At 47.9% G+C, this 27,257-nt stretch overlaps 1 protein-coding gene across 4 annotated transcripts in view; it reads left to right on the forward strand.

Annotated features, from left to right (window-relative positions):
• Window positions 1–381: 381 nt before the first annotated feature.
• The window catches only part of TMEM120B (transmembrane protein 120B), a 44,277-nt gene continuing 17,401 nt past the window's right edge, over window positions 382–27,257 (forward strand). The window contains exons 1-5 of one of the 4 annotated variants that reach the window (XM_072600533.1): window positions 382–558; window positions 17,214–17,332; window positions 19,949–20,065; window positions 24,066–24,125; window positions 26,102–26,197. In XM_072600533.1, the coding sequence (XP_072456634.1) occupies window positions 490–558; window positions 17,214–17,332; window positions 19,949–20,065; window positions 24,066–24,125; window positions 26,102–26,197 (461 nt within the window). In that variant the 5' untranslated portion in view covers window positions 382–489. The remainder of the gene's footprint in view (window positions 559–17,213; window positions 17,333–19,948; window positions 20,066–24,065; window positions 24,126–26,101; window positions 26,198–27,257) is intronic. The other 3 variants (XM_072600532.1, XM_072600534.1, XM_072600535.1) reach the window with 3 other exon arrangements.

Here is a 27,257-nt window from a genome sequence, read left to right on the forward strand (position 1 = left end):
GGGCAGAACCCCCTCCGTAGGAGGGCAGCCCCGGGCCGGGCGTGCGGAGGGCGGAACGCTCCAGAAGGCGCTAAACGAGGCCGGGCGGGGGGCCGCTCCCGGGCTGGTGACCTTGGCGGGCTCGGTCAGGACGGCTGGGGGCGGGGCCGGAGTCGGGGCTCACGCGGCAGCCCGCGGCCCCCACGGCCGCCAGGACTGCGCCCGCCTGCGAGGGCGGGGAGCGAGCGTGCCGGGGTCAGCCTCGGCCGGAGCTCCGGCGCTCGGAGGAAGCATCCCGGACCGGCGGGGTCAGGGAGCGCGCGCGTGCGCAGCAGCCCCCCGCGGCCCCGGGCGGCGGGGGCAGGGCGTGACGTCACCGGGGGCGGGGCTCCGGGTCGCGCAGGAACAGCTGGTGCCGGACGAGGGCGTGGGCGGGCGGAGCTCGCGCGGGGTGCGCGGCGGAGAGGGGGCTCGAGCCGCCGCGGGAGCCGCGGCCGCCCGCCCTGCACCATGTTCGCGCAGCTGGAGCGATGCGAACGCGAGTGGCACGAGCTGGAGGAGGAATTCCAGGAACTGCAGGTGGGCCCGGGGCGAGCGCGGCCATCCCGCCCCCCGCACGCCTCTCCCCGCCCCCACCCCGGGGCCCTCTGCCCGCGCCTGGGCCCGCCGGGACCCTCCGGCCGTGGAGGGGTCCCTGGCAGGCGGAGCCCGCTGCTCGGCCCCTTCCCCTGCTGTCCGTGCGTCGCTCTCTGCCTCTGTGTGTCCGTCCCTCCCACACCAGCCGCTTGAGAAAGTTGGCTGGGGCTGCGGGGGTGGGAGGGGTCCTGAGGCTGGGGGTGCCCGGTGGGGGACGCTGGAGCCTCGGAGACAGCTTCTTTCCTGGGGGACCTCCCCTCCCCATCCTCGATGGGCTCCCCCCTCCACCTCCCTGGCTGCCCCTACGACCCCCGTGACCCAGCCTGGCCATCTAGTACAGCGGTGACCCCTGCCAGCCCTGGCCGGGCTGCTCCTCGTCCCTCACCCCTGCACCCTTGCCTTCCTCTGGGGTGAGGCTTCTCCCAGCGCCCAGGCTCCTGGCCGTTGTCAGAGGGTGTGCCCCTTGCAGGGGGCGGGGAGCCACGCTGCCCCAGCCTGGGGAGGACCAGGGACTTGGCCGGGGAGACCAGGCCTGCCAGTCTGTTTATCTTTGGTGCCCGCGCGCGGCTTTCTGCCCAGGGGTCTGCCCGGACCTGCTTTCTCTCTGCTTCTCCTGGCCGCCGTCTCCCTCGCTCTGCTGTCCGAGCTGCGCTGGAGGCTGCCCAAAGCGTCCCCAGCTGGGTGTCGGAGAAGGTCCGGGACCGGGCGCGGAGGTGTGCCGATCCTTGTGGGAAATGGGAGACCCCCATTGTCGTGGAAAGAGGGCTGAAATTGGAGCCCGAGAACCGCGGTTCAAGCCCTGGTTCTGCTTCTTGCTGACCTTCGTGGACCTTTGGCCGTGGCGCTCCCCTGTGCGGCTCAGTCCTCCCCGGTCTTCTCTGTCCTCTTCTGCACCGTCAAGTTGTTGGACTAGCTGGTCTGCAGGGTCCCTTTCAGCTCTAGCTCTAGAAACTTACCGAGGTAGCAGCCCCCTGTGGAACCCTGAGGGCCATTCCCGAGTGCCACCCCCTCCCCTGAAATGGATCAAGGGCCATTATCCCAAGCAATCTCTCCTGGTCTCAGGTGATAGGAAAAGAGAGTGTGTGTGTGTGTGTGTGTGTGTGTGTGTGTGTGTGTGTGTGTGTGTGTGTGTGTGTGTGTGTGTGTGTGTGTGTGTGTGTGTGTGTCTGTCTCTGTCTGTCTGTCTGTGTGTCTGTGTGTGTAGGTTGGTTCTTTGGGTTGTGGTCGATAGTACTTTGCCTTTGCCCTTGCTGGGGCTGAGGAGGTGGAGGCTGACACTTCTGAGCTGTGTAATCCATGCAATTAACAGCAATTAGTTGGCAAGTCGTGGCAGGCTGAGTTTGCGAAGGAGTCATTTACATGCTGGGGAGTTGTTGTTTTCCCAGGCTTTGGGGGCACCTCTCCTGAGGGCAGAGATGGCACCCTTGGTTAAAGGGTGAAGTAGCTGCTCCCTGGCTCTGGGGATGGAAGGGACTTCAAACAGGGTCTAAGCTCATTTTGCAGAGGAAGAAACTGGGCCCAGAGATAGAACACAGAGAGGACTTTGGCAGCCATTGACTGCAGCCCCCTTGTTTTACATATGAGGAAACTGAGGCCCAGAGAGGTCAAGCAATTTGCCCACAGTCACACTGCTTGGGCCCATACCCCTGGGTTTCCTGGTTCCAAAGTTGGTTCCGTTTCTACCACACCCGACTTCTTGAGTATTCTAGGTCTTGAGAGCCTAGAAGAATTGATAAAACCTTAGTCCTGATTGTAATCATAGTAACATGGATCAATCAGTCAATCCCTGGGGATACAGAGACAAAACCTGAGCTAGGCCTTGCCCTAGAACTTATATTCTGCCAATCCTCAGGGCTTTTAAAGTTTGCTGAGCACCGGAGTAGATTGTGTGTTTTAGTCATTTTTTCAGTCAGGCCTGACTCTTTGTGACCCTGTTTGGGATTTTCTAGGTGGAATATACTGAAATATTTAAGTGGTTTGCTATTTTATTCTCCAGTTCATTTTTACAGATGAGGAAACTGAGGCAGACAGGGTGAAGTGACTTATCCAGGGTCACACAGCTAGTAAGTGTCTGAGGCCACATTTGAACTCAGGTCTTCCTGACTTCAGGGCTGGTGTTCATTTAAAGAACAAAACAGCAGGCCAGATGGCTGATGTTGTGAGCTAGGGCTACCACAGACATTGTCCCCATTTTACAGATGAAGTAACTAGATCTCAGGTTAATCATCTTGGCCAGAACCACACAGCCAATAAGTCCCAGAGTTAGGACTTGAACCCTGTTTTTGGAGGTACCCCATCTCTGGCACCCAGTGCACAGGCTGAGCCACGTAGTCCTAGATCTTAAGACAATGACGGAGAGAGGATCTGATCTTGGAGCTGGATGGACCTCCCAGTGTATGGAAGGAGGCTCAGATGAGAAGGAAAGGACCCTCACCACTCCAGTGATTTGTGCATGTCACTCGCTGGCCCTGTGGTTCCCTCCTGCACTGGCTAGAGACCAGTCAAAGGGAATCTGCTCCCCTTCCCCAGTGCACCCTGCAATAAAAGGCTGCTGGGACCCCAGGCACCCTAAGGAGTCACAATGAGTCATGTTTGAATCAGGCAGAATCTCCAGGGGGAGGCATCTCTCTTGGTAGGCAAGGGAAGGGGCTTAGGGATGCATCAGTATTGGATGCCAAGCAAGCTGTGGGCAGAAAGCTTAACCAAGTTAAGTACTTCTACTGTTTAAATCACAGTTTTATCCTCTGTGTTCACTTTTGCCACATCTGGGATCTGTGCCTGCCACATCCTATTCTGTCCCTCTCTGGACTGTGGCTACCTCTGGGGCGATGTCTGATGTTCCTGGGTTTTTGTTTTTCCAGTTCTAGAGAATAAAGGGGAAGCATGCTCACCTCCGAGTTGGGGGGTTGGGAGGGAGGCAGAATTCCACAGGCTACTGGAACCACCTCTCCCCCATTTAAAACTTGAGGAGGGTCCACTGGAAGAGAGAAGTCAGTCTTCTTTCAGAAGCACTTGGGTGCCTTTGGGGGACTTTGCTGGAGTGAGCGGTTCGGGCCCTTGGGCACTTGTCTGGTAGATGGGCAGGATGGTGTGGATACCAGAGTGCAGTGTATGTTCAGCTAGGGCAGCTTCTGTCCTGATTTTGTGGCCTGCGGTATGACCTCAGAAGGTCACTTACTGATGCTGAGGTGGTTGTTTTGATGGATGGTTCCTATCTGCTACTTCGGTATAGATACCACTCAGGCCTTCCATTCTCCTTACTCTGAAGTGAGTGCAAAGGCCTGGGCCTGTCCTGTCTTGGCCTTCTGGTGGACAAGAATGGACAGTCACTGCCTCAAAGCTGCCTTTCTGGCTACAGCTGTGGTTTTGGACCCTGAATATAAGCTCCTTGAGGGCAGGGAATGGTTCGTTTTTTCTATAGCACCACTTAATAAATGTTTATTGAATTGAATTTCCCTTCCCAGAAGGCAGAAACTTGACCCTTCATCTCTTGCCTCTATGTCTTTGCCTAGGCTGTGCCTCCATACCTGGAATGTGCACCCTCACCTCCACTCTTATAGTCCCCTAGCTTCCTTCATGGCTCTGTTCATGGAAAGCCTTCCCTGATCCCCTTAGTTGTTAGTGCTTTGTAACTCAAATAATATATATTATTTAAGTTACATAACTCAAATAATATAATTATATATAAGTGTAGACTTATCTTTTCCCATTTTGTGCCCGCTTTTATATTGGGTCTAGGGACTTTTTCATTTTATCAAATAATCATGAATTTCATGCTGGAAAAACTTAGAGGCCGTTTGAGTCCAACCCTTTCATTTTACAGATGAGGAAACTGAGGCAAACAGGTTAAGTGACTTGCTCAGGGTCACATAGCTCCTAAATCACAGAACCCAAGTCCAGCACTGTAAGAAGAATGAACAACTACTCCTGTGATAATATTAACTAGCATTTCCCTGCCGGCCAGCACTTTGAGGCTTGTGAAGTGCCTCACTGCGATGTCTCCATTAGTCCCACTACCTCACACTGCCCTGCAAAGTGTTTTTGTCCCCATTGTCCAGCACCAGGCTTCCTGACTGCTGATTGTCTGGGATTGAGCCTCCTGCCTCTTTCCTGTCCCCAGCCTCTGTCCGGCCAAGAGCAGGTGGCCCCTCAGCAGGGAGAGCTTTGCTTTGGGCAAGAAACTCCAGTCACCTGGCTCAGCTTTTGCCAGAATGAGAACAGAGCCAAGGTCACACTGTTCCCTGCGATGCTCTCTTGGTCCTTATTTGTCCCCTAGTCATCTTTCCATCCCCTCTAGCAGAAACCTCTGCCAGCCAGGCCGGCAGTGCTGTGCTCAGCTGCCCAGGGGGCAACTGCCAGGTAGCTAGGAGCCTGGGAGCTTCTAGGACAGAAGCTGCGAGTAAAGTGGGGAAAGCCTGGGGCCTGGAGGCTGCCGAACCCTGGTGGGGGGGACACCTCAACTTCCTTCAGGGCTCAGCAAAGGGCTACCCTCTATAGAAAGCACACCCCAGCTCTCAAGCTGCACCAACTTTCTCAAAAGGCTGCCTTCCATCTATTCTGTGTGTGTACGTGTATACACATGTGGACTCATAAAGATGTGTGTATATATTCATACTCAGATAATCCACACAGATGTTTGTATACACATACATACCTATGTATAGGTGTGTATGTGTATATGTATATATTATCCACACAGATGTATATATACATATACACATACTCATATAGGCACGTATATGTGTATATGTAAATATTGTTCACACAACATGGAATGGGAACGTGTACGTTTGTACACATACACACATTAAGTAGAGGTGAATGTGTATAGACACTCAGATCTGTATGGATATATCATCCCCCCGCCCTTCTATTTATCTATGTGTGTATATACACACACAGCCATGTATAGGTGTGTGCCTGTGTATGTATATGTTATACTATTATGAGTGTATGTGTACACACATAGATATCTCTACATTGGAGTGTATATACATACATAGACATGTGTGTATGTTTTATCCTCTTATGTGAGTATGTATGTGTATATACATGTCTCCACATAGGTGTGTATGTGTTTGTGTGTATGTGTGTTCACACCCATATATTTTTTTAAGAGAGAAAGCGGTCTATATATGTACATATTTTACACACATGTCTATCTGCATGTGTGCGTATAAAACTGTATCATATCATATATATATTTTATATATACACAATATAAAAGCGTGTATGTATATTTACGTATGTAGGTGTCACCCTCATTAGAATGTAATCTCTGCGGTAAGTCGCTGCTTTTTCCTTTCTCTTTGTATCCTGATCACTTCCTGTAGCACCCGGCACACTATAATCATTGAATGATGATTGATAAACATTGCGTAGCTGGACGACCGCAGCCTCATTTCTCCCTTTCTCTGTGCCTCAGTTTCTTCATCAGTCAAATGGGACCATTCCTGCCTGTGCCCCTTCCTAGGGTGGTTGGGAGACCGATGAGAGAATGTTTGTAAACGCTTTGGTGCCTGGAGATGTTGGCACTGGCTGGGGGCTGGCAGGAGCTTGGCTAAGTCTGGCCTTTCTCATGTGGGGCCCCAGAGGCAGGGAGCTTTGGAAGCCAGGGAACCCACTTGGCATCTAAAAATGGGAAAACCCCCAAAGGCCGTGACCCTTCCTGAGCTGGATTTCCTGGGATTGTTCAAACAATAATAATCCTTCACATAAAGCTGGAAAGCTGCTGACTTCAGAGCACTGAAGAGACTTGGTTTCAGACCCTGACTCTGTCCTGTGTGACTGTAGGCAAGTCACTTAATCTTTCTGGGCCTCAGTTCCACATCTGTAACATGAGATTGGACTGGAGAGAAGGGTGGCCTCCAGCAGTCTGTGCCAGGCCCTGGAGATACAAAGACAAACTCTGCTGCCCTCAAGGATTCTGGGAGGGAGACAGTATGTACATATAGGGGTAGATGGATTTGTGGCCCCCTGAGGGTACAGCTGGAGGCAAATTTCTACCCTTTGTGAGGGGGAAAGCCTCACAAGAAGGGCTCTCCGGAAGTGAGCTGAGCAGTTCCCCCCAGAGCTGGGTTCAAGATGCTCAGGGTAGGATGGCTGGCCATTTGTTGGGACTAATGTGGAAGGGGCCTTTGTTCAGGTACAGGTTCTGACAACCATGAGAGAGATGCACATGTACGGGTGGTGCCATGGACAGAGTGCCAGGAAGACTTATCTTCATGAGTTCAAATCTGGCCTCAGACACTTCCTAGCTGGGTGACCCTGGGCAAGTCACATCACTCTGTTTGCCTCAGTTCCTTCATCTATAAAATGAGCAGGAGAAGGAAATGGCAAACTACTCCAGGATCTTTGCCAAGAAAATCACTAGGAGCTGGGATGACCAGGAAATGTCTTCTGCAAAATATGGCCCTCGAGCTGAATTTTGAAGGAATTATGAGATTCTAAGATGTAGCGATAAGGAGGGAAAGCATCAATAAAAACGTTACTACCAAGGCATAGAGGTAGGAGATGGAACATTGTGTGTGTGTGTGTGTGTGTGTGTATGTGTGTGTGTAAGGACTAGATCATAAAGTATGGAACTAGAAGAATGTGTAAAAAGGCCAGAAAGGTAGTGAGGAGCTGGATTGTGAAGGGATTTAAATTGCAAGATACAGAGGTTTTTATTTTTCACCCCAGAAATAATAGCGACTGGTGTTTGTTGAGTAGGTGAGTAACCGGGTCAGATTTGCACCTTAAGAAAATCACTTTGATAACTGAGTGGGTGAAGAAGGATTGGAGTGGGGAGAGACTGGGAGTTGAGATATCAACATTAGAGTAATCTAGGGGAGAGCCAGTGAGGGGTCTGAATTCTGATGATTCTTTGAGTGGAGAGAAGGGGATGGATATAAGAGATTGTGTGTGGGGGCTGGGGGTAGAACCGACAAGATTTGGCAGCTGATGGAATGTGTAAGAGGGAGGAGTGGAGGATGGTGAGAAAGTTGCAGATCTGGAATAGTAATTGTTTAATGATATCCTATCACTGTCAGGTTGCTGTAGTATTCAGTTTTATTTATTTTCATTTTAAAAACATTTTATTACAAACTCATAGAAAATCATGAGTTTTCCAGTGTGCAGAGACTTTAAAAAGGGATTATATATAAAACTTTAGAAAGGTGAACTCCTGTATTCACAGAGGCAGCTGGGTGGTACAGTGGATAGAGTGCTGGGCCTGGAGTCAGAAAGACCTGAATTCAAATCCTGCCTTAGATATTTACTAGATGTATGACTCTGGGCAAGTCACTTACCTGCTGCCACAGTTTCCTCAACTATAGATAATAATAGTACCTTCTTCCCTGAGTTTCTGTGTGGATCAAATGAAATATTTAGAAAGTGCTTAGCAGGCAATAGGTGCTTAATAAAAGTTTGTTTCCTTTCCTTCTGTTATATCCAGTTTGTCTTTTTTCCTTCTCACTAAAAACAGCTTGTTTTTTTACACTTAAAAAATTTTTTAGATTTAATAATTTTTCCCTCAATTACATGCAAAAACAACTTTTAACTTTCATTTAAAAAATTTTTCGAGTTCCAAAAAGAAAAAAAATTGAGTTCCAAATTCTCTCCTTTCCTCCCCTCTCCTGTCATTGACAAGGCAATTTGATATAGGTTATACATGTGCAGTTGTGTTGTTGGGGTTTTTTTGACATTTTACCAAAGGAGGAATTTGAGAATTTTTTTTTGTCGATTACCATTATAGTGAACTGGAGGCATTTGTTTGTAATCAGTATGAGACACTTCTGACCGAGGAGTCTGAAGGCACCTGGACCAGGGCAGTTTGGTTCCGAGGAGGCTGGGTTTGGAGGAAGAGAATGGTCTTGACTTGGGATGTATTGAGTTTGAGATGCTTATGGGATGCATCCAAAAGGCAGTTTGAGACAGAAGACTGAAACTCAGGAGGGAGACCCAGGCCAGATATCTAGATCAGGGAATCATGTATGTAGAGAGAATAATTGAACTCCTGAGAGCTGATGAGGTCACCCAGAGTGTAGAGAGAGAAGAGCAGAGGACTGAGCCTTGGGGAGAGGGTGTGCTGTAGACCTGAGGTGTCACTCCAGAGTGCGACCAACCCCGATTAAAAGAGAATTGAGAAATATTTAACAAAACAAATAAAAATACAGTGAGATACAGGGAGCATTGTATTTTCAAGCTAAATCACCCTGTGGAGGTATGGATGAGTGACTCCCATTTCGATGTGAGTTTGACACTATAGATAGAATTGGTAATCAGTTCAGCAAAAGAGACAAAGAAGGAACAAGAGGAAGACCTGGATAGACCAGTGTCAACCCACCCTCCCCCAAGAAACAGAGGAGAAAAGTATCCTCCAGAAGGAGAAGGAAGTCAACAGTGTCAAAGACTGTAGAGAAGATTGAGAAGAGACCCTCCAATTTGGCAATCAAGATCGTCAGTGACTTTGAAAGATTTAAGAACTCTGATACAGGGATGACTCCATTAGAAGACCAGTGATGAAACATGCTCCTTCCTCTTGACTGAGAGGTGGTGGACTGCAGGGGCGTAGGGAGACATAGCTTCAGACTGCTTGTGTGTTACAAGGGAAGGAATTTGTTTTGTGGGGAGTTGGGGAGGAGGACTTCTGGAGGAGAAGGAAGTAGTGATAATAAGTCAATGGAACAATTCTAAGATACAGAGAAGGGAGCCAAAGGAAGTGAAGACAAGACAGATCCAGGCTAGCTTTGGAGTCACCATGTTAAATGTGTTATCTATATGAAAAAAAAGCAAAGTGTGCATAATTGAGATTCCGTCACTCAGTAATTGTTGAGCATCTACTATGTGCCATGCATGGTGCTAAGTGCTTTGGATGCAGAGAAAGGCAAAAAACCAGACAGTGCTAGCTCTCAAGGATCTCACTGTCTGTTGGGGAAGACAGCATGCAATGCCTGGATAGACAAGCTATAGACTGGAGAAATTGGGGAAAGGCTTCTGACAGAAGGGAGTCTGGCTAAGATGTGAAAGGAGCCAGGGGGACTAAGAAGCTGAGATGAGGAGGGAGAGTGTTTTAGGCCCAGGGAGACAGCCAGATTCTTAGTTTCACAGATAAATTTCTTTTTTCTGATCTTTGGGCATGGAAGTCAAGTTTATTTTTGGGGAAAGGTCATTGGTGACTTGGAGTGGAGCAGCTCCAGCTGAGTGATGAGGTTGGAAGCCAGATCTCAGAGGATCCAGAAGAAAGTGGACAGGCAGGAGTAAAAGGCTTTTTCAAGGAGTTTGAGAAAGGCAAGAGATTGTCAGATCAAGTGAGGATTTTTTAAGGTTTGGGGGACTTAGGTATGTGTTTCTAGGCAGCAGAGAAGCTGCTAATGGGTAGGGTGAAATGAAAGGTCGGAGGTGAGGAATGATTGTGGCGGCAGTCTACTGCAGAAGAATGGAGAAACTGGACCAGGGGTACGTATTGAGGGGTCAAGAGTCTATCAAAGACTGAAGTAAAGGAGGTAAGGATAGAAGATGATGTCCGGCAGTGAGGGGAGAAGCAGAGGAGAGGGCGCTCATAGCTGCTGGCTTCATGTATAAAGGGTGAAGTGGGAGGCTTGAAGAGAGGAGGAGGTTTGGAACAGCCTCTGTGCAGAGCCAGATAGAGAGTCAATCAGGAAGGAGTGCAAAGATTGCTTGGCAGCAGTAAGAGCGCAGTTGGGATTAGGTAACATTAATTTATAGAGGGTCTGGTCGGCTTTGACTAGTGACTTCCTCCAGCTCTGTTCAGTAGACTAGTGAGTGTAAGAGAGGAGGCTGTTGGGGGAGTGGTCTAAGGTTGGGGTTTGGCCAGGGAGTATCCTTGCAGGACTCTTGGTAACAGGATTCAGGAACGGAGGATCATGTCAGATTTAAACTGGCTCACCAAAGGGTCAAGATTGAGAAGGTGCCAGTGATGGTGATGAGGCCCTTCATCTTGGAGAGGGATGGCTGCCCACTGCTGTCTCTTGGTCTTGGAGGCACCTGTGAGTGTGAGAAGCATCGTAGAGAAAGAGTCGGTAAAGAGGGAACCTCAGATCTCACCTCTGACCTATATTAGTTCTGTAACTCTGAACCTTGATTTCCTTATCTGTAAAATGAGGTTATTAATTTTGTTGTTGTGTTGTTTTTTAGTCACATCTGACTCTGTGACCTCATTTGGGGTTTTCTTGGCAGAGATAGTGGAGTGGTTTGCCATTTCCTTCTCCAGTTCATTTTACAGATGAAGAAACTGAGGCAAACAGGGTTCAGTGACTTACCCAGAGTCACACAGCTAGCTAAGTATGTGAGGCCAGATTTGAACTCAGGAAGATGAGTCTTCCTGACTCTGGCCCAGTTCTCTATTTACTGAGCTGCCTGAGCTGTTTAATAGTAGTAGCTAACGTGTAGCAAAGTGCTTTACAGGTATTATCCCACTTGGGCCTCATAACAACTCTGTGGGGAGGTTGCTACTGTTATTTCAATTTTGCATATAGGGAAATGGAGGCACAGAGAGGTTAAGTGACTTGCATAGGGTGCTACAGCTAGTAAGTGTCAAAGGAAGGACTTCTCCAAGCCCTTTGATCCACTTACCTGTCTCTACCTCCACCACAGGCTGTTGAGTAGTTGCAAGACTTAATTCCTTGTCTTAGTATCCATTATCATGAGGACGACTACAGTGATGAGCATTCCCTTTTGGCCCCTCTTCCCCCAAGCACCTTCCCATATCCAGATTTGGGGCCTCTCCTGCCCTGCTTTGTCTGCAGATGCTGAAATGTGTCATGGAATCATCTCCAGCTGTTTCCCAGCTGTGCAGGCCTTGGCGTCATTGAGCCCAATGGGGCAGAGTCTCAAGAGGACAGAATTGCGCACATATCTCTTAATTCCTAACAGAAGCAAACTTATTTGTGATTAATGAATGCCCTGCTTCGAAGGGGCACATGAGCACCCAAAAGGGACTGCTGCATTCTGGGAGAGACTACCCTTCCCTCCAGGCTCCCCCAAGGCCCCCCAACTGCCTTTGCTCTCAAAGGATCAGGTGTTGTGGTTGTTTTTTATCAGTAGAGAGTTGTTGGGGGACAGGTGGGGTTGGGGTGTCTTCTGGGCACTGTAGATGAACCCAGCAGTCCTCCCTGCCCAGGGAGGGAGGGTGCTCCTCCCCCTGGATTATTTTCAGAGTCTGAGTTGCAGCATGGGGCCAGCATGTTATGCTCTGCAGTCTGCTGATCCTCTACCCCATGCTAGACTGACAACAAAAGAGGATACTGGTTTGGTTGGAAATGAAAGGTTCGAGTCAGGTGACCTGGGATCCACACCTTCTTGGTGACTGACTCACTGCATGAGTCCTGCCCTTGACACTTACCATCTGTGTGTGACTCCCAGCAGCAGGCAGGTCCCTGGACCTCTCAATGCCCCAGTCATCTTCATAAGGTAGCTGGGTGGCCCAGTGGATGGAGGCCTGGACTTGGATCCTACCTCAGACTTCCTTGCTGTGTGACCCTGGGCAGTCACTAAACTTCTCCACTTCAGTTTGCTCATCTGTAAATAGCACTCAACCTATAGGATTAGTGTGAGGATCAAACAAAAGCCCTTTATATAAATGCTGTAAATTAGTAGGAGCTGTCCAATAGATGGGGGTTGACCTGAATGCCTAAAGTCTTGCTCCTTCTGCATCCCACACTCCTTTGACTTTAGGCATCCTTCTGAAGCATCTGTGACGTTGGGTACAACTCACTCCATTATGCATTAAGTCCCCATTGTGTATCAGGCATTGTACCCGGCACTAGCGATACAAAAACAAGGGGGAAAACAGCCCTTCCCCCTCCCCCGACCTTCAAGAACCTTACAGTCTCCCAGGAGGGGCACAATAAACCAAAGGAAGTACATACGTGATAATTTGGGGGTGAGTGATAGGGGAATCAGGGAGGGCTTGCTGTGGGAGATGGCACATGAGCTGAGCCTTGGTGGAAGTTTGGGATTTTCTGAGGCAAAGGTGAGGAGCTGGAGGAGGGATCATAGACCAGGTGTAAGGGTAACAGCTTATGCAAAGGCACAGAGATGGGAGATGTGCCAAGTTCTTCTGTACACTCTGGGGAGGAAGAGGAAGTGAATGTGGGCCAACATCCAGGGGGATCTGAGGAGAGGATGTGATTATGAGCTCTGCAGTTGTTTTTTAAAAGACAATAGCAGTGGTATTGTTTTAGTCAGATTGGACAGATCCCAAGGTCTCTCCCAGCTCTGAGGTTCAGAGTTCTTCACATCCAAAAGGCAGCCTGGGATTCCCAGTGCAGATGAGGATTGGGGGTCCTGCCTTCCCTAGATTTTCACGACATCAAATGGTTTGTGTTTCTGAGCCTCACCTTCCCCCCCTCTGAAGTGGAAAGATTGACAGACAGACTGCCTGCCTCACCAGGCTATTCCAGAGGAGAGCCTGCTTTGGAAACCTTGTGCATGGAAGTGGAGGGAAAGAGAGCTTGTTTGTTAGGAGACAAGATGATATTGTGGAAGGATCACTGGATTTTGATGGTGAAGATGTAAGTTCAAGTTCTGACTTTGTCTGAGTGGCCTTGGATAAGCCACGTTACCTACCTGGACTCAGTTTCCTCATTTGTAAAATGGAGGGCCTTGGGCTAAGTGGCCTCTAAGGTCCTGTCTTGCCCTATGGTCCCGTTTCTTCTCTGGGGTTCAGTTGCTTCATCTGAAAAATAAGAGGATTGAACTAGATCACCTCCAACATCCCTTCTAGCTTAGTCTGTGCCCCCAGGTATTTTCAATGCTTAATGATGCCAAGTGGTGCCAATGCCCAGTGCTCTCCAGAGTCTGCAGAAAGATGTGATCCCTTGTGGAAGGTGTCCCAGTTGTCTGTTTCTGCTCATGCTGTTTCTCAGTTGATTCCTGCCCCTTGGGGCTCTGAAACACATTCTGCTCATCTGTGGATGCAGGGCACCTGGGCTGTTTTCATCCCCAACACTTTAGATACAGCTGGCAGCAGTGAGGAACAGCACAGAGAATGCTTGAGAACCCTTAGGATTGGAACCGAGTTTGAGACCAGTCTTGGCCCTGGGCGATGGGACCTCAGACAAGGCAGCTTTAGTTTCTCTTCTGTAGAATTGGGGTGGGGAGAGATGAGGGGAGCAGGGTTAGGCTCAATGACTTCTCAGGACCCCCTCTAACCCTGAATGTTGGATTGCTTTGCTCCTTGCCTTGGCTTCTCTCCAGCCTTTCTCCAATCTCTGACCTCCCTCCTACGTTCCCTCTTACCCCCTAAAAGCCCATGTATTTCTCCATGATAGTTCTGATGTAACTGCTTTACTGCTTTGGTGCGCCATGTTTATTTTGTTTCATGGTCCATGTCTCCAGAGTTGGTGTGGCTAGTGAGTTGGCCTGGAGACAGGAAGACCTGGGCTCTGGTTCTGGTTCACATTCTGTTGACTGTGTGACTCTGGGCAAATCACAGTCACCTTTCAGCATCCCCAGGCCATTCAAACTAGAAACTGTAGAGCGGTGATCAATCTACTTGGCTCAGGAAGTGGCTTCTCAAAGGGATCTTCCTGTGCCAATGAAATAATAGGACAGCAATGAGATGGCGCAGTGCTTAGAGCCCTGGGCCTGGAGTTAGGAAGACCAGAGTTCAAATCCTGCCTCAGACACTTACTAGCGGGGCAGGTCACTTCACCTCTGTCTGCCTCAGCTTCTTCAATTGTAAAATAGGAATAATCTTAGTACCTACCTCCCAGAGTGGTTATGAGAATTGAATGAGATGTGTAAAGTGCTGTTTAAATGCTGTTATTACCACTACTGCTGCTGCTGCTGTTGCTTCTACTGCTATTACTACCAGTTCTACTGTTGTTGTTCAGTCATTTTCAGTTGTGTCTGACTCTTTGTGACCCCATTTGGGGTTTTCTTGGCAGAGATACTAGAGTGGTTTGTTATTTCCTTCTCCAGCTCATTTTCCAGATGAGGAAACTAAGGCAAACAGGGTCAAGTGACTTGCCCAGGGTCACACAGCTAGGAAGTGTCTGAGGCTAGATTTGAACTCAGGAAGATGGAGCCTGACACTTCATCCACTATGGCACCACCTAACTGCCCGCTGCTGCTATCACTTTACCTCTTACTGTCCCAGGCAGTTCACTGTTTAAGATTCTAGCAGTTGTCAGTCCACTTTGAAAGGGAAATTTTCTTAAAGAATGTTCCCCTAAACCAAGGACATGACAAATCCAAGCCAAAAACAATCATTCTTTCACTATCCATCTTGCTGGTCACCTTTCTTCCAGGTGGCACTGCCCCTCTGTACCCCAGCCCCATTCAGTCCAATAAACAGAGCCATGTGGGCTACATTAGGATGGGCCTGCCCCAGGGTGGCCTTAGGTCAGCATCAGTCCCAGGATCTGGCCCCTTGGCGGCTACTAAATGCTTCATGAGTGATTGATAGACCCCTGTGGGGGAAGAGGCAGAGTTTAGATTCAATGTCCTTTCTGCCCTCTTGAAGTTTCTAGTTTGCACTGATGACTCTCCGTGTGTTCTAGTGTGCAGCTGAGGCCCAGACAAGGTAAGTGACTTGTCCAAGATCATACAGCCAGTCCACAGTACAGAAGAAAGTGTTTTGACTTCAGTCATCTGGAACCAGGCTCGATCGTTTGATCAGTTCTGTTATCTTTTGGTGCTGTCTTGATTTATATGATTGAAGTTATTCTCTACGTATACTGCCCCCTGGTTCCCCTTTTCCTCTTTGCATCAGTTATATAAGTCATGTGATTACAGTTGTAGAGGTAGAGGGGACCTGAGAACTTGAGGTCAGGAGTGAGACATAGATGGTGCTAGGGGTGCCATAGTGGGTAGAGTACCAGACCTGGAGTAAGGAAGACTCATCTTCCTAAGTTCAAATCTGGCCTCAGACACTCCCTGGCTGTGTGACCATGGGCAAGTCACTTCACCCTCTTTGCCTCAGTTTCCTCATCTGGAAAATGACCTAGAGAAGGAAATGGCAAAGCACTCCAGTATCTCTGCCAAGAAAATCCCAGTTGGGATCAGGAAGAGTCAGACGTGACTGAAACAACTGAGCAACAATAAATGTGTTGATTTATTCGTACTGAAAGCTTATTTGGTGCAAAGGAAAGTTCTTGGGGGCTGGAATCAGTAGGAAGTGACACACACACATATACACATATTACACGCACACATGCACACGTGTGCAATCTCACCATCTCAGAAAACTAAACATCCAGAAAGGGGGAAAATGCAAACAAGGCGATTTTGTTACATACATTGTTAAAAACAAACTATGTCGCAGGAATTTGTGGTTTCATGCGTAATCCTTCTGTGTGTTCTTCGTATCGACAACTGACAAATCCATCATAAAAAATAAAATATTCCCCAAAAAAGAAACCTTAGAAGCCATCTAGTATAACCCCATAATTTTACAGATAAAGGAACTGAGATGTAGAGAGACATGCCCAGGGTCACACAGGTTTATTGTTACTGTGATTTACAGTAATAATGGCTAGCTAGCATTCATAGGATACTTTAAGATTGGCTGCTGCCACTTCTGCTTCTTTTTCTTTTCCTTTTCTGGAGGCAGTTGGGATTAAGTGACTTGTCTGGGGTCCCACAGCCAGGAGGTGTCTGAGGTCAGATTTGAACTCAGGTCCCCCTGACTCCAGGGTCAGGGCTCTATCCACTGTGTCATCTCTTTGCTCCTAAAATTTGCAAAACACTTTACAACATGTTTTCTCACTTGATCCTCACAGAAATCTCAGGAGGTAGGTCCTTTATTATCCCCATTTTACAGATGAGGAACCATGGTTGTTAAAAGTTATGTGACCTGCCAGAGGTCATATTACCTAGTAGGCATCTGAGATAGGATTTGAACCAGTTCTTCCTGACTCCAGGTCCTGCTACCCGTGGTGGCAGAGGTGGGATGTGAACCCAGGTTCTCTGATCCCAAATCCCAAATCTCTCAGATATTCTTCTGAATTTCTCCAATTTGCTATTTCCAGTTGTCAATAATACATTCATATGATCTCTTAGCCATTCTCCATTCCGGGGGTCCCCACTTAGTTCCAGTTCTTTGCTACCACAAAAAGACCTGTTCTAAATATTTTAGCTCAATTGGGATTTTATTGTCAGTTTTTTACCTCCTTAGAGTATATGCAAAGCAGAGGGATATTTGGAAAATAAGTTATGAATAATTTAATGACATTTGTCAGATAATTCCACGTCATTTCCCAAAATGGTTGGCTCAGTTCATGCTCCACCAACAGTGTATTAGCCTGCCCGCCTTCCCACTGTCCTGCCAAGACAGACTGTTAACATTTTTTGTTCTCCTTGTTGATTTCCTGAGTTTGCATAGTTTTAATTAGCCTGCCTCTCACAAGTAATACAGAACATGTGTTCATAGTTGTTGATGGATTTCATTTCTTCTTTAGAATACCTCCATTCTTGTCCCTAGCCTTTGTGAGCGCACTGCATTCTTGGTGGTCCTGGTAACATGGTTTCCCCCGTCAGGCGAGACATATTGAGCTGTTCTGTATCAGTCCCACCTGAAACTCCAGAGGTTTTTAGATGCCACCTTTCTTCATTGGTCTTGTCTCTTGAAGCTTCCTCTCTCTTCTCTCTAGGAAACCCACAAAGTGTATAAGCAGAAGCTGGAGGAGCTTACCACACTCCAGGCCTCCTGTAGTAGCTCCATCAGCAAGCAGAAGAAGCGGCTGTCAGACCTCAAGGGTAGTCTCCAGAGGTGAGGGTGGGGATGGGGGCTTGGCTGGACCTCTGACTCAGGAGGCAGCTTGACTCTGTCTTATCTCACATCTCAGTAGCACCCCATTGCTAACTGAGTCACGCTTTGACTTTCACACATGCTCCTACTTTCTTTCCCTTCTCTCTCCTTTGCACCTCCCCTTTCTTTTTTCCCTCCCTCCCTTCCTCTGTGCTTTTTATCCCTCCCTCTCTCCCTTCCTCCCTGATTTCTTCTCTTTCTCTAGTTTTACTTCTTCCTTCCCTTCTTTTCATTCCTTCCTCTCTCTTTTCCTCTCTCTAGTTCTTCCTTATTTTCCTTCCTTCCCCTCCTTTCCCTCCCTTTCTCCATCTTTCCCTTTTTTTCTCTAGTTCATCCCTCTCCCTGTCTCTTCCTCCCTTCCTTTCCTCTTTCCATATCTGTTGAATACTTAGGAGAGGCAATCCTGTACGGTGGATTGAGTGCTGTCCTCGTAACCAGGAAGCCCCTGGGTTTAAAAAGTCCTGCCTCTGACAAGTTGGCTGTGTGACCCTGGGCAAGTCATTTGTTCTCTCTCTGTGGGCCCTCTCAGACAACTGTCTGAGACTGAAGTGCAGAGAAAGGAGTCACTTGCATTAGTAGAAGGAGTTTCCTCATCTGGGAGTTCCCTGTGTTAGTGAAATAACAGGTCCAGTTCCTGTCTCTTCTGAAAGCTGGGTATTGAATGCTAAAACAAACACCTAAACTGGGTTGGGGATATTTGCAGTTAAACTAATTTCAGAGAATAAAATATGCTAACTCTTGCCTGCTTTCCAGGAAACAGGACAGTGTAGAGAGGGCTGGCCCTTAATGTAGACAACCTGGGCTCCGCTCCTTACTGGTTCCTTCCCCAGCTTCCTTGCCCTCTGAGTCTCCAATTTCTCATCTGTAAAACAGGGGTTGATGATACCCATGCTGATGCTGGCACAGGAGCAAAAATGGTCTTGGATGTCATCGTCAGTAAATGTTTTTTAAACGCATGCTAAGTGCCAGGCTCTGTGCTAAGTGCTGCCATACAAAAAGAGACAGAAGACAGGGCCTGCCCTCAAGGAACATCCTAGATCTAGAGGTGAAAGACTGTCATTTTACAGATGGGGAAAGTGAGCCCAGAGAGATGAATGGGGTTACCCAAGGTCACACAGCTAATAAATGGCAGAAATGGAATTTGAACTCAGGTCCTTCGGCTTCTCCTCCAGCTTGCTTTGTCCTGTACCAATTGTTGTTACTCCAACTTCACATTTATTGTATGCCTACTGTAAGCAGAGTGCTAGGCTGGGCCCTGGTGGGACTGTAGCTCTGCTCTCAGAGAGCACCCAGTCTAGTGCGGGATATGACACACACACAGAGATACCTGAACCAAGCTAAGATTTCTCTGGGCCCAGACGAAAGGGATCCACACACTTATGTTCCAGCTGGTTTGAAAGTTCTAACTCTCCTGGGAGTGAGGGAATTGGGGAGGGAAGGCTGTGTACAGGAGAGCTCTGGATTTGGAGTCAGAGGACTTGGGTTTGAATCTCAGCTCTCCTATTTACTGCCAGTGTGACGTGGGGCAAGTGCCTTCAGTTCTCTGAGTCTCCGTTTCCTCTTCTATGAGATGAGGGTCTTTTTATAGAGTGACAGACCTATAAGACTTCTTCCAGTTCTAAGTCTACGATCCTCTGATCCTAATGCCTTTAAAACATTGTTTTCCAGTGTTTAGAAGGCTGAAGACCTAGTTACAAGATTATAGACCCCCAGTTTATAAACAAATACCCTTTGGTTGTGAGGGAGACTCTGTCAGGGGAGTGTGGATAACCCCACTGTCCTCCTTTCTTAATGTAAGCATAGGTTCTGTCTTTGTAAGTGATAACAGGTGGTTTGTGAAGGCATTGTTCTGCATTCACCAATTCCTGAAACATTCACACAGCACCTCACAGTCTAATGCAGGGTAGAGGTCAAGCTGCTAGCCTTTCAGGAGGAGGGTGTGCCCTCTGAGCTGTTCTTCCATTTTGGGGGAAGTTTTGGCTAACAAAGGACACCCAGACCACACATAGTGTTATAGAGCTTTTACTTCCCAAGTACTTGCCCTCTTGTTGATCCACATGGCATCCCCATGAGGTGTGATGGGGTAAGTTTGATTGTAAATGGAACATAAACTCCTTGAGGCCAGGGACTGTCTCCCTGAGTGCCCTTCTTGCTTTGTATTGCTAATGCCTGTCCTGTAGGAAATGCCTGATAAATGCTTGTCAGTTTGATTGTCTCTACTATGCAGGAGGTAAACTGAGGCAGAAGGAAGGCTCATAGATGTAGAGTTGGAACTCAGAGGCTTTCTTAGTCCAACCCTTTCATTTTATTTATGGAGAAACCGAAGCTCATGTTGGTGAAGTGACTCACCCAAGGTCATGCGGGTGATGTCAGAGGTAGGATTTGAACTCAGGTCCTCTGATTCCAGAGTGAGTGCACTTTATTCTCTATCACATGGTTAAGAAGCCTTGACTAAAGGCTTAAAATGAGGGGGATGGTGGAGACGCCTTTGCATGCCCAGATCTGGGAGTGTCTAGACATGCTGGCAGCTAGCTGAGCCAACACTCCCACCCCTTTCCCTTTTCATCTCAACAACAGGTGTAAGCGTCATGCCAACTGTGAAGAGGCCGACCTCATTCAGCAGATGAGTGCCAGCATCAAGGAAAGGCAGAATATCTTCTTTGACATGGAGGCTTACCTGCCCAAGAAAAACGGGTAGGGGCCAAGGGCCTGGTGGGGTGGGGGTGGTTGCCCCCACTTGCTTCCATTGACTTGGCCAGCCCTGGTGCTGCAGTAGAGAGGATGAACAGACTAGCCAGTTAGGAGGCCCTGGGCAGATTGCTCTCTCTGCCTTCTCAGAACTGCGTGGGGCAGAAAGTTTGTGAGGTCCTTGGCAGAGCCAGCCAGCAAAGAGAGGCATTCTAGGCCTCTTGTGTCTCAGCTAATCACGAATCTTGACCGTCATAAATTCTCTGGCCCAGCCAAAGTGGCCTTCTTGCTGCCCCACGTATGCGACTTGAGGCTTTCTTGGCTTCAGATCCCCCTTCTGAAAGAGTCCTTTCTTAGATGACCTCCCATTTATCTGGGTGGGTCTTAGATTTGCCTAAATTCCCCCCTAGTGCTTAACATAGTGCCTGGCACAAGCTTAAAAAATGCTTGTTGACTTGACTGACTGCCCCTGGGTTTTCCCAGAGGCTGCCCCTCCCTCACCCCCAACCTGGAGAATTGAACCTATGCCGTCACAAACGCTTTGTTGCCTTTTACAGAGGCAAAGCCTGTGTCTGCATTATTAAGACAGGAGCTTTCTGTTCTTTTTCCAGCAGTGGGGAGGGGGCTGCCCTAAGTTATCCACCCTCTCAACCCAGCACCTTCAAGTCTCAGCTCAAGTGTCCCCGAATTCAAGAGAGTCTTCCTGGTGCCTGCCCATCCCCCTCACTGCAGTCACTGCATTTATTTGGTATCTGCCTTAAATTTAGGTATCCTTGAGAACAGGGACCATCATTGGCTAGTGCCTAGTATAACCTCTTGTAGATAGAAATACTGAGAAATACTCTTAGAAATACTTATTGCTTAATTGGTTAAGAAGGGTCAGGTCTGTCCCTTAGCAGCTACAATAGGTGGAGTTAGGAAACATAAAAGGCTTTAAGTGCCAAGCTGAGGAGTTTGTATTTTATTCTAGAGGTAATAGGGAGCTATTTGAGGCTTCTGACCAGGAGAATAACATCTTTAGCCTTGTGCTTTAGGAAGGTACCATTAGGAAGCTCCCAGGACTAGTAAGGGCAGGTATTCAACCTTGATATCCTGTTCCTCATGAACTGAGATGTCACTTTTGCCATAAAAGGAGGCAGGGGCACTCCTTGGCCTGGCCAGGTTCTGAGTCAGCTCAGCCCACTTATATTGTCCTGATTGTCTTAAATGCTTTAGTAAAGGTATACATGTGCGTGATTTTTAAAACAATTGACTTTATAACTCTAGTGGCAATAACAAACAGTTGATGGCTGTAAGGGGAGGCAGATGTCTTGAGTCCTAGTCTTTGCTCTCTAATAACCAGCTTGTGACCCTGGGAAATTAACTTTCTGTGCCTCAGTTTCCCCATTTGGAAAATGAAGGGTTTGGACTAAATGATCTCTAAGGTCTGTCCCAGCCCTGATATTCTGTCTTCTAAGGCCCCTCCCAGCTCTGATATTCCTTGTTCTAAGGCCCCCCGCCCCGCCCCAGCTCTGACATTCTTTGTTCTAAGGCCCCTCTCAGCTCTTACATTCCCTGTTCTAAGGCTTCTCCCAGCCCTGACATCTGTTCTAAAACCCTTCTCACTCCTGACATTCCCTCTTCTAAGGCCCCGTGCCCCGCCCCAGCTCTGACATTCCTTGTTCTAAGGTCCCTCCCAGCATTTTCTGTATTTTGAAGATACAGTTTACATCTCTAGGCCCTTCCATTTTTAGCCATGCACACCTGTCCAAGCAACTTTATGCACTCACTGTTTTCGCAAGTGTTTTGCATAATAATACTCTAGCTTTCTTCAGTAGTGTCTGTGTGTTCATGTACAGGGCTCCCCCAGAAAGTTAGGATTTTGGGAAAAACAAGCATCATGTATATTCAATTAAAGAAACATTTATTAAGTACCTGCTGTGTGCAATGTCCTGAGAATACAAAGGCCACAATTAAATAGCCCCTGCCTTCCCAGAGGGACAGCATTTGTTCTATAAGTATTTTTTTGGAACATTTGTGCCTGGCACTGTGTTAGGTGCTGAAGTTACAGAGGTAGAAACAGAATAGTTTCTGCTCTCAAAGAGCCTTCTAATTCAGCTGGGAGGCACAAATAATCGAGCCACTATAGAACTGGTACCAAGCAGAGATTGTCCTGAGAGAGCTGGGGGCGTGGTGTTTGGGGGCAATCCTTGATGGCTGGAGGGGTGATGAGGGAAGGTATTCAAGGAGGAGAATCATAGAATTTAGAGCCAAGAGACCTCGGATCTCAATCCAGTCCAATTTCCTCATTCTACAGATGAGAAAGCCCAAGGCCCCAAGAGGTTTAAGTGACTTACCCATGGTCCCACAGGCAGTAAGTAGCAATCAGGAATGGAACCCAGGTCCTCTGTACCATACTGTCCCTGAGTAGGGTCAGACCTTTGGAGAAAGCTCAGATTTAGAGCTGAAAGTCACCTCAGTGGCCATCTTGTCAAACCTTACTTTACAAAGGAAGAAACTGAGGCTACGCAGAAGTAACTTGCCCAGGGTCACACAAGGTAACAAGTGTCAGAGATGAGATTTGAACCTAGGTCCTTGGACTTCAGAACTAGAGCTCTTTTTAGTGTTCCACTTTGTGAGTTTCCAGGTACAGAGGATAGCCCTAATCAATTCATGACAAGCTTGAGAAGCGGCCAGTAGCCCTGTTTGCACACATGTAGGGGTTGGAAGGAGAAAAGAAGATGGAGGAGGGTGAGCTAATCCATGTGGGAGCCCGATGGCGCACATGAGCAGCTCTGTCGGAAGTCTGACCAGCTGGGCTGCATCATCCTGAGCTGTCCTCTACCCCACTCCCCTCCAGAGTACTTTCCATCCATTCTTTCATTTGAGTCTCACACAACAGCCCTGTCAGGTCAGTGCCACTGGTAGGGTTAACCCTGTCTTCCAGATCAGGAAAAAAAGTCCCAGGCAGTGACATCTTTTGCCTGTGGTCACAGAGCAAAAGCGGGGTTTCACCCAGGTCTTTCTGATTCCTGGTCCAGTGTCCTGTCCTCTGTACCATACCGGTACCTGCACTTTGCCCTTTTCTCCATGTGATATGCCCTTTAAATCAGGGTTTATACCTTCTGTCTCTCTCTTGTCCTCTTCTTTGTCCTGCTCCAGGAGAGATGAGTCATTTCATTTACACAAGCATTTCTCAAGGGCTTACTCTGTGCCAGACTTAATGGTTAGAGAACCAACCTCGGAGTCATGAAGACCTGGGTTCAGATCCAGCCTCTGACACATGCTGGCCACGGGACTTTGGGCAAGTCAGCCAGTGTCCCAGTGAGACTGAAAGTTGTAGACAAGATGCCAGCCTGCTTTGGTCCAAGTTTCCACATCAAGAGTTCTTTATTCAGGAGAAGTCATAGATTTGGACCAAAGAAATCTTCCAGGCAATGGAGATACAGAACCAGAAATGAAATAGGCCTGCTTTCAAGGAACTTATATACTGTATCTAGGTGTTCATTCATTCAAGTAGCATTTGATGAGTATCTCCATGAGCCAGAGCTTCTGAGAGGTTAAGTGAACTGCCCATGGCCTCACAGCAACCTGGTGTAGTGAACAGAGAGCTGGCCTCAGTGTGAGGAGGACCTGGGTTTAGCTCCCTGCTCCAAAAACCTCCGAGCCATGTGATCCTGGGGAAGTCACTTGGCCATATGCAATAAGTCTGTGTCAGTCAGCAGCGGTAGAGGGACTTCCTATAATGAAGAAATTATAGATCTGATTGAAAAACAAATGTGTGGGAGCTGGGCTAGACAAAACTGAAAAATCCCTGATTTCAAGGAGCTTATATTTTATTTGGGGGGAGACACAACACGGGCACAAATAAATAGGCACAAAATAATTGCAGAATTCTCATAAAGTATTTCAGTGACTTTCCTGGGGGTGGGGATGGGGGGTGGTCCAGAAAGGTCTCGTGGACAGAGACACCTGAGTTGTTCCTTGAAAGGAGCATCACTGATTATCTACTATGCTTCTCTTTCAGGCTATATCTCAGTCTGGTTCTGGGCAACGTCAACGTTACCCTCCTCAGTAACCAGGCCAAGTGAGTATGTCCAGTTCCTTTACGTTTTCTGTGGCAGTCATGGACTCCCTAGGGCTCCCCTGGCAAAGCCTCTCATCCAGTTCAGTTTCCTCATTTTACAGATGAGAAGCCAGAGTCCCCAAGAGGTTTAAGTGACTTGCCCATGGTCACATCCATTCTAAGGATGATGTTTTTAAATGCATTCAATAAAATGCATAGAATTAAAAAGAAAATCAATTATATTGAAATACAGCTATCCCTATAGCAGAGAAAAACACAGGTTCACACATTCCTGCTTCTGCTTTAGAGGCTATCTGCTACACTGTGGAGCGGGGACCATGGCCTTCCCTCGTGAGTCCCAGGAGACAGACATTCCTTGAATGGAATGTACCCCCAAGTCCTTGTGTATGATACGGTTAATCCTCCAGGCCACTGGGTTCTCTTTAAATGTGTGTGCAGACCAAAAAGGCAGAACATTGAGTCCTGTGGAAATTGGACCTTGGAATTGGTGTTGAAACTGGAAAGAAAGATTGAGCTTCTGGACCCTTGTCCTCAGGTGTCCCAGGTCCTTAACCAGTAGGGGTGCAGTATGTAATCATCTCTGCTCTTCCTTTCACTGATTCCAGTTATTAACATCAGGCTTTAATCCAGGGGCAAGGGTTGGAGTGGACGTCCATTCCTTGAGTGCCCCCTCTACCCCCTCTTTTTTTTTTCTCTAGTCCCAGGATGTTTTATGTCATGTTCCAGGGCTAAGGTTAGAGCTGACAAGGGACCTTAGAGATTGTGCTGGCCTTTCTAGCCTTCAAGTATTTGAAAGGCCGTTTCCTGCTGGGAGGATTAGCTTTGTCCTGCTTGTCCTCAGAGGGCAGAATCAGGGACTGCAAGTAGAAGTTGTAAAGAGATAGATTTGGGGTTAGATTTTTGCTAGTAAATTTCCTAATGACTCTCCCAAAGTGGAAGGGACAGCCTTTGAGAGGTAGCAGCTTTCTCCTCACTGGGGCTCCTAGGAGGACCCCTTAGACCAAGTTTTATTGATGTCTTTTGTTTTTACATCATAGTGTGCCCTTGAGGGCCTAGAGGGCCATGTGTGGCCTCAAAGTCACAGGTTCCCTACCCCTGTCATAGTCTTTTCTTGCTCTCCTCTACCTCCCCACCTGACTCCCCAGTGACAAAAACGTTAACCAGAATTAACCAATAGACACATGGGTTATAGGTTTAGCGCTGGAAAGGGCCTTAGAAGACATCTAGTTCAATACTCCCTTTTTACAGAGGGGGACACTGAGGCTTAAACTTTTCAGCTGACTAGAGGCCAGCAGGAGGCGCCACATCCAATAGAGCACCAGACCTGGTGTCAGCGTCAGCCCCAGAGGTTTAGTAGCTGTGTAACCCTGGGCAAGTCACCTCACCACTCTACCTCAGTTACTTCATCTGTAAAATGGGAATAGTAATAGCGTCTACCTCTCAGGGTTGTTGTGAGGATCATATGAAATAATGAAGCATTTAGCACAATGCCTGGCACATAGTAGGCTCAGTATTTATTCTTCCCTTTCCTCTCCCCATGTCCAAGTGAAAGAAAACGAAGGTATCTGAGGTGGGATTTGAACCCAGATCTTCTGGGCATCCAGTCAAATTCCCCTAGGCCATGCTGTGCTGTATCAGCAGCACTGCAGATTTTCAGTCCCCCACCTCCTATCCCTTGGACAAAAGGAGGCAGGTGAATTTTATTGTTGACCCTCTTGTTGGAGATGTCATAGAAGGGATTCTCATTTAGGCACAGTCTGGGCCAGATGGACTCTGAGGTCCTGTGATGCAGATGAGGAGAGGAAATGACCACCCTACGGTCACGCAACTAGTGAGGGCTAGAACCCAGCTTCTGGGCCAGCGCCCTGTCTAGCTGCTGCCCAGAGGGGAGGGGAGAGGCTGGATTGGAACCAGGGATGAGCATGACATGTGCTAGGGATTCTAATCTTCTAATCCCAGCCGGGCCGTTCTTGCAGGTTTGCTTACAAGGATGAATACGAGAAATTCAAGCTTTACTTGACTATTATCTTCTTGCTTGGTGCCATAGCCTGTAGATTCTTCCTTCATTACCGGTAAGAGGCCTGGGACAGGGCAGTGGGAAGAGAGGAGGCTGTTGGAAGGTTGGGGAAGCCTGATCTGGTCTGGGACGTTCTGGGATGCCCCTCCATCTTTTCAGCCATCTCATAGTAGACCAGACAAGGCAGTGCCAAGGGGTGTGATCTGGGATGTGGGTGGGTGGGGCCCAGATGGGGCTTCCGTGTTTCTTGCATGGGTTTCAGACCTAGTTGCCCATCCCAATTTAATCCACCCAATAATTACTCATCTCTAGCCTTGCGACCAGCTCTGCTCCAGGGTTTGGGGCCTACATGGATACTTGGAGGGTTCATGGATTTAGAAAATAAAAATTGTGTTGCCAACTCCCTCATCTTACAGATAAAGAAACTGAGTTCCTGGATGTCCCAGAACAAGGGTGAAATAACCAGGCCAGTATCACATAGCTAGTATGTGTGACTGGAGTAGGATTCGAATCCGGGTCTTCATTTGACTTCCCATCCAGTGTTTCCATTCTCCGTGCCCTACTCCTCCTTCCACATAGCTCTTGGAACCCTCTGCCTCCTCCTAGGATCATATTTCTACTTCTCTCTGTATGTGTTTTTGTTTGTTTGTTTTGCGATTTTTTTTATTAATTTGTTTTCAGTTTTCTACAATCACTTCTGTAAGTCTTAGATTTTTCTCCCCCTCTCTTCTCCTCCCTCCCCAAAACAGCATGCAATCTTATGTGGGTTCTACACATACATTCTTATTAAACACATTTTCAGATTGGCCATGTTGCATAGAAGAATTTAAAATGAGTGAGAGAAACCATGAGAAAAGCCAAAAGAAAACAAAACACAGGAGAAAATATTCTGCTTCATTCTGCAATCCAGTTCCGTAGTTCTTTCTCTGGAGGTGGAAGGCATTTTGCCCCGAGTCCATTGGGAATGTTTTAGGTCCTTGTATTGCTGTGAAGGACTAAGTCTACCAGAAAAATTCCTCTCACACTGTGGTTGTTGCTGTGCACAACATTCTCCTGGTTCTGTTCATTTCACTCCGCAATAAGTCCTTCCAGGCCTCTCTGAAGTCTTCCTGTTC

This window comes from Notamacropus eugenii, chromosome 4, assembly GCF_028372415.1.
Source record: "Notamacropus eugenii isolate mMacEug1 chromosome 4, mMacEug1.pri_v2, whole genome shotgun sequence".
Taxonomy (NCBI): Eukaryota; Metazoa; Chordata; class Mammalia; order Diprotodontia; family Macropodidae; genus Notamacropus; species Notamacropus eugenii.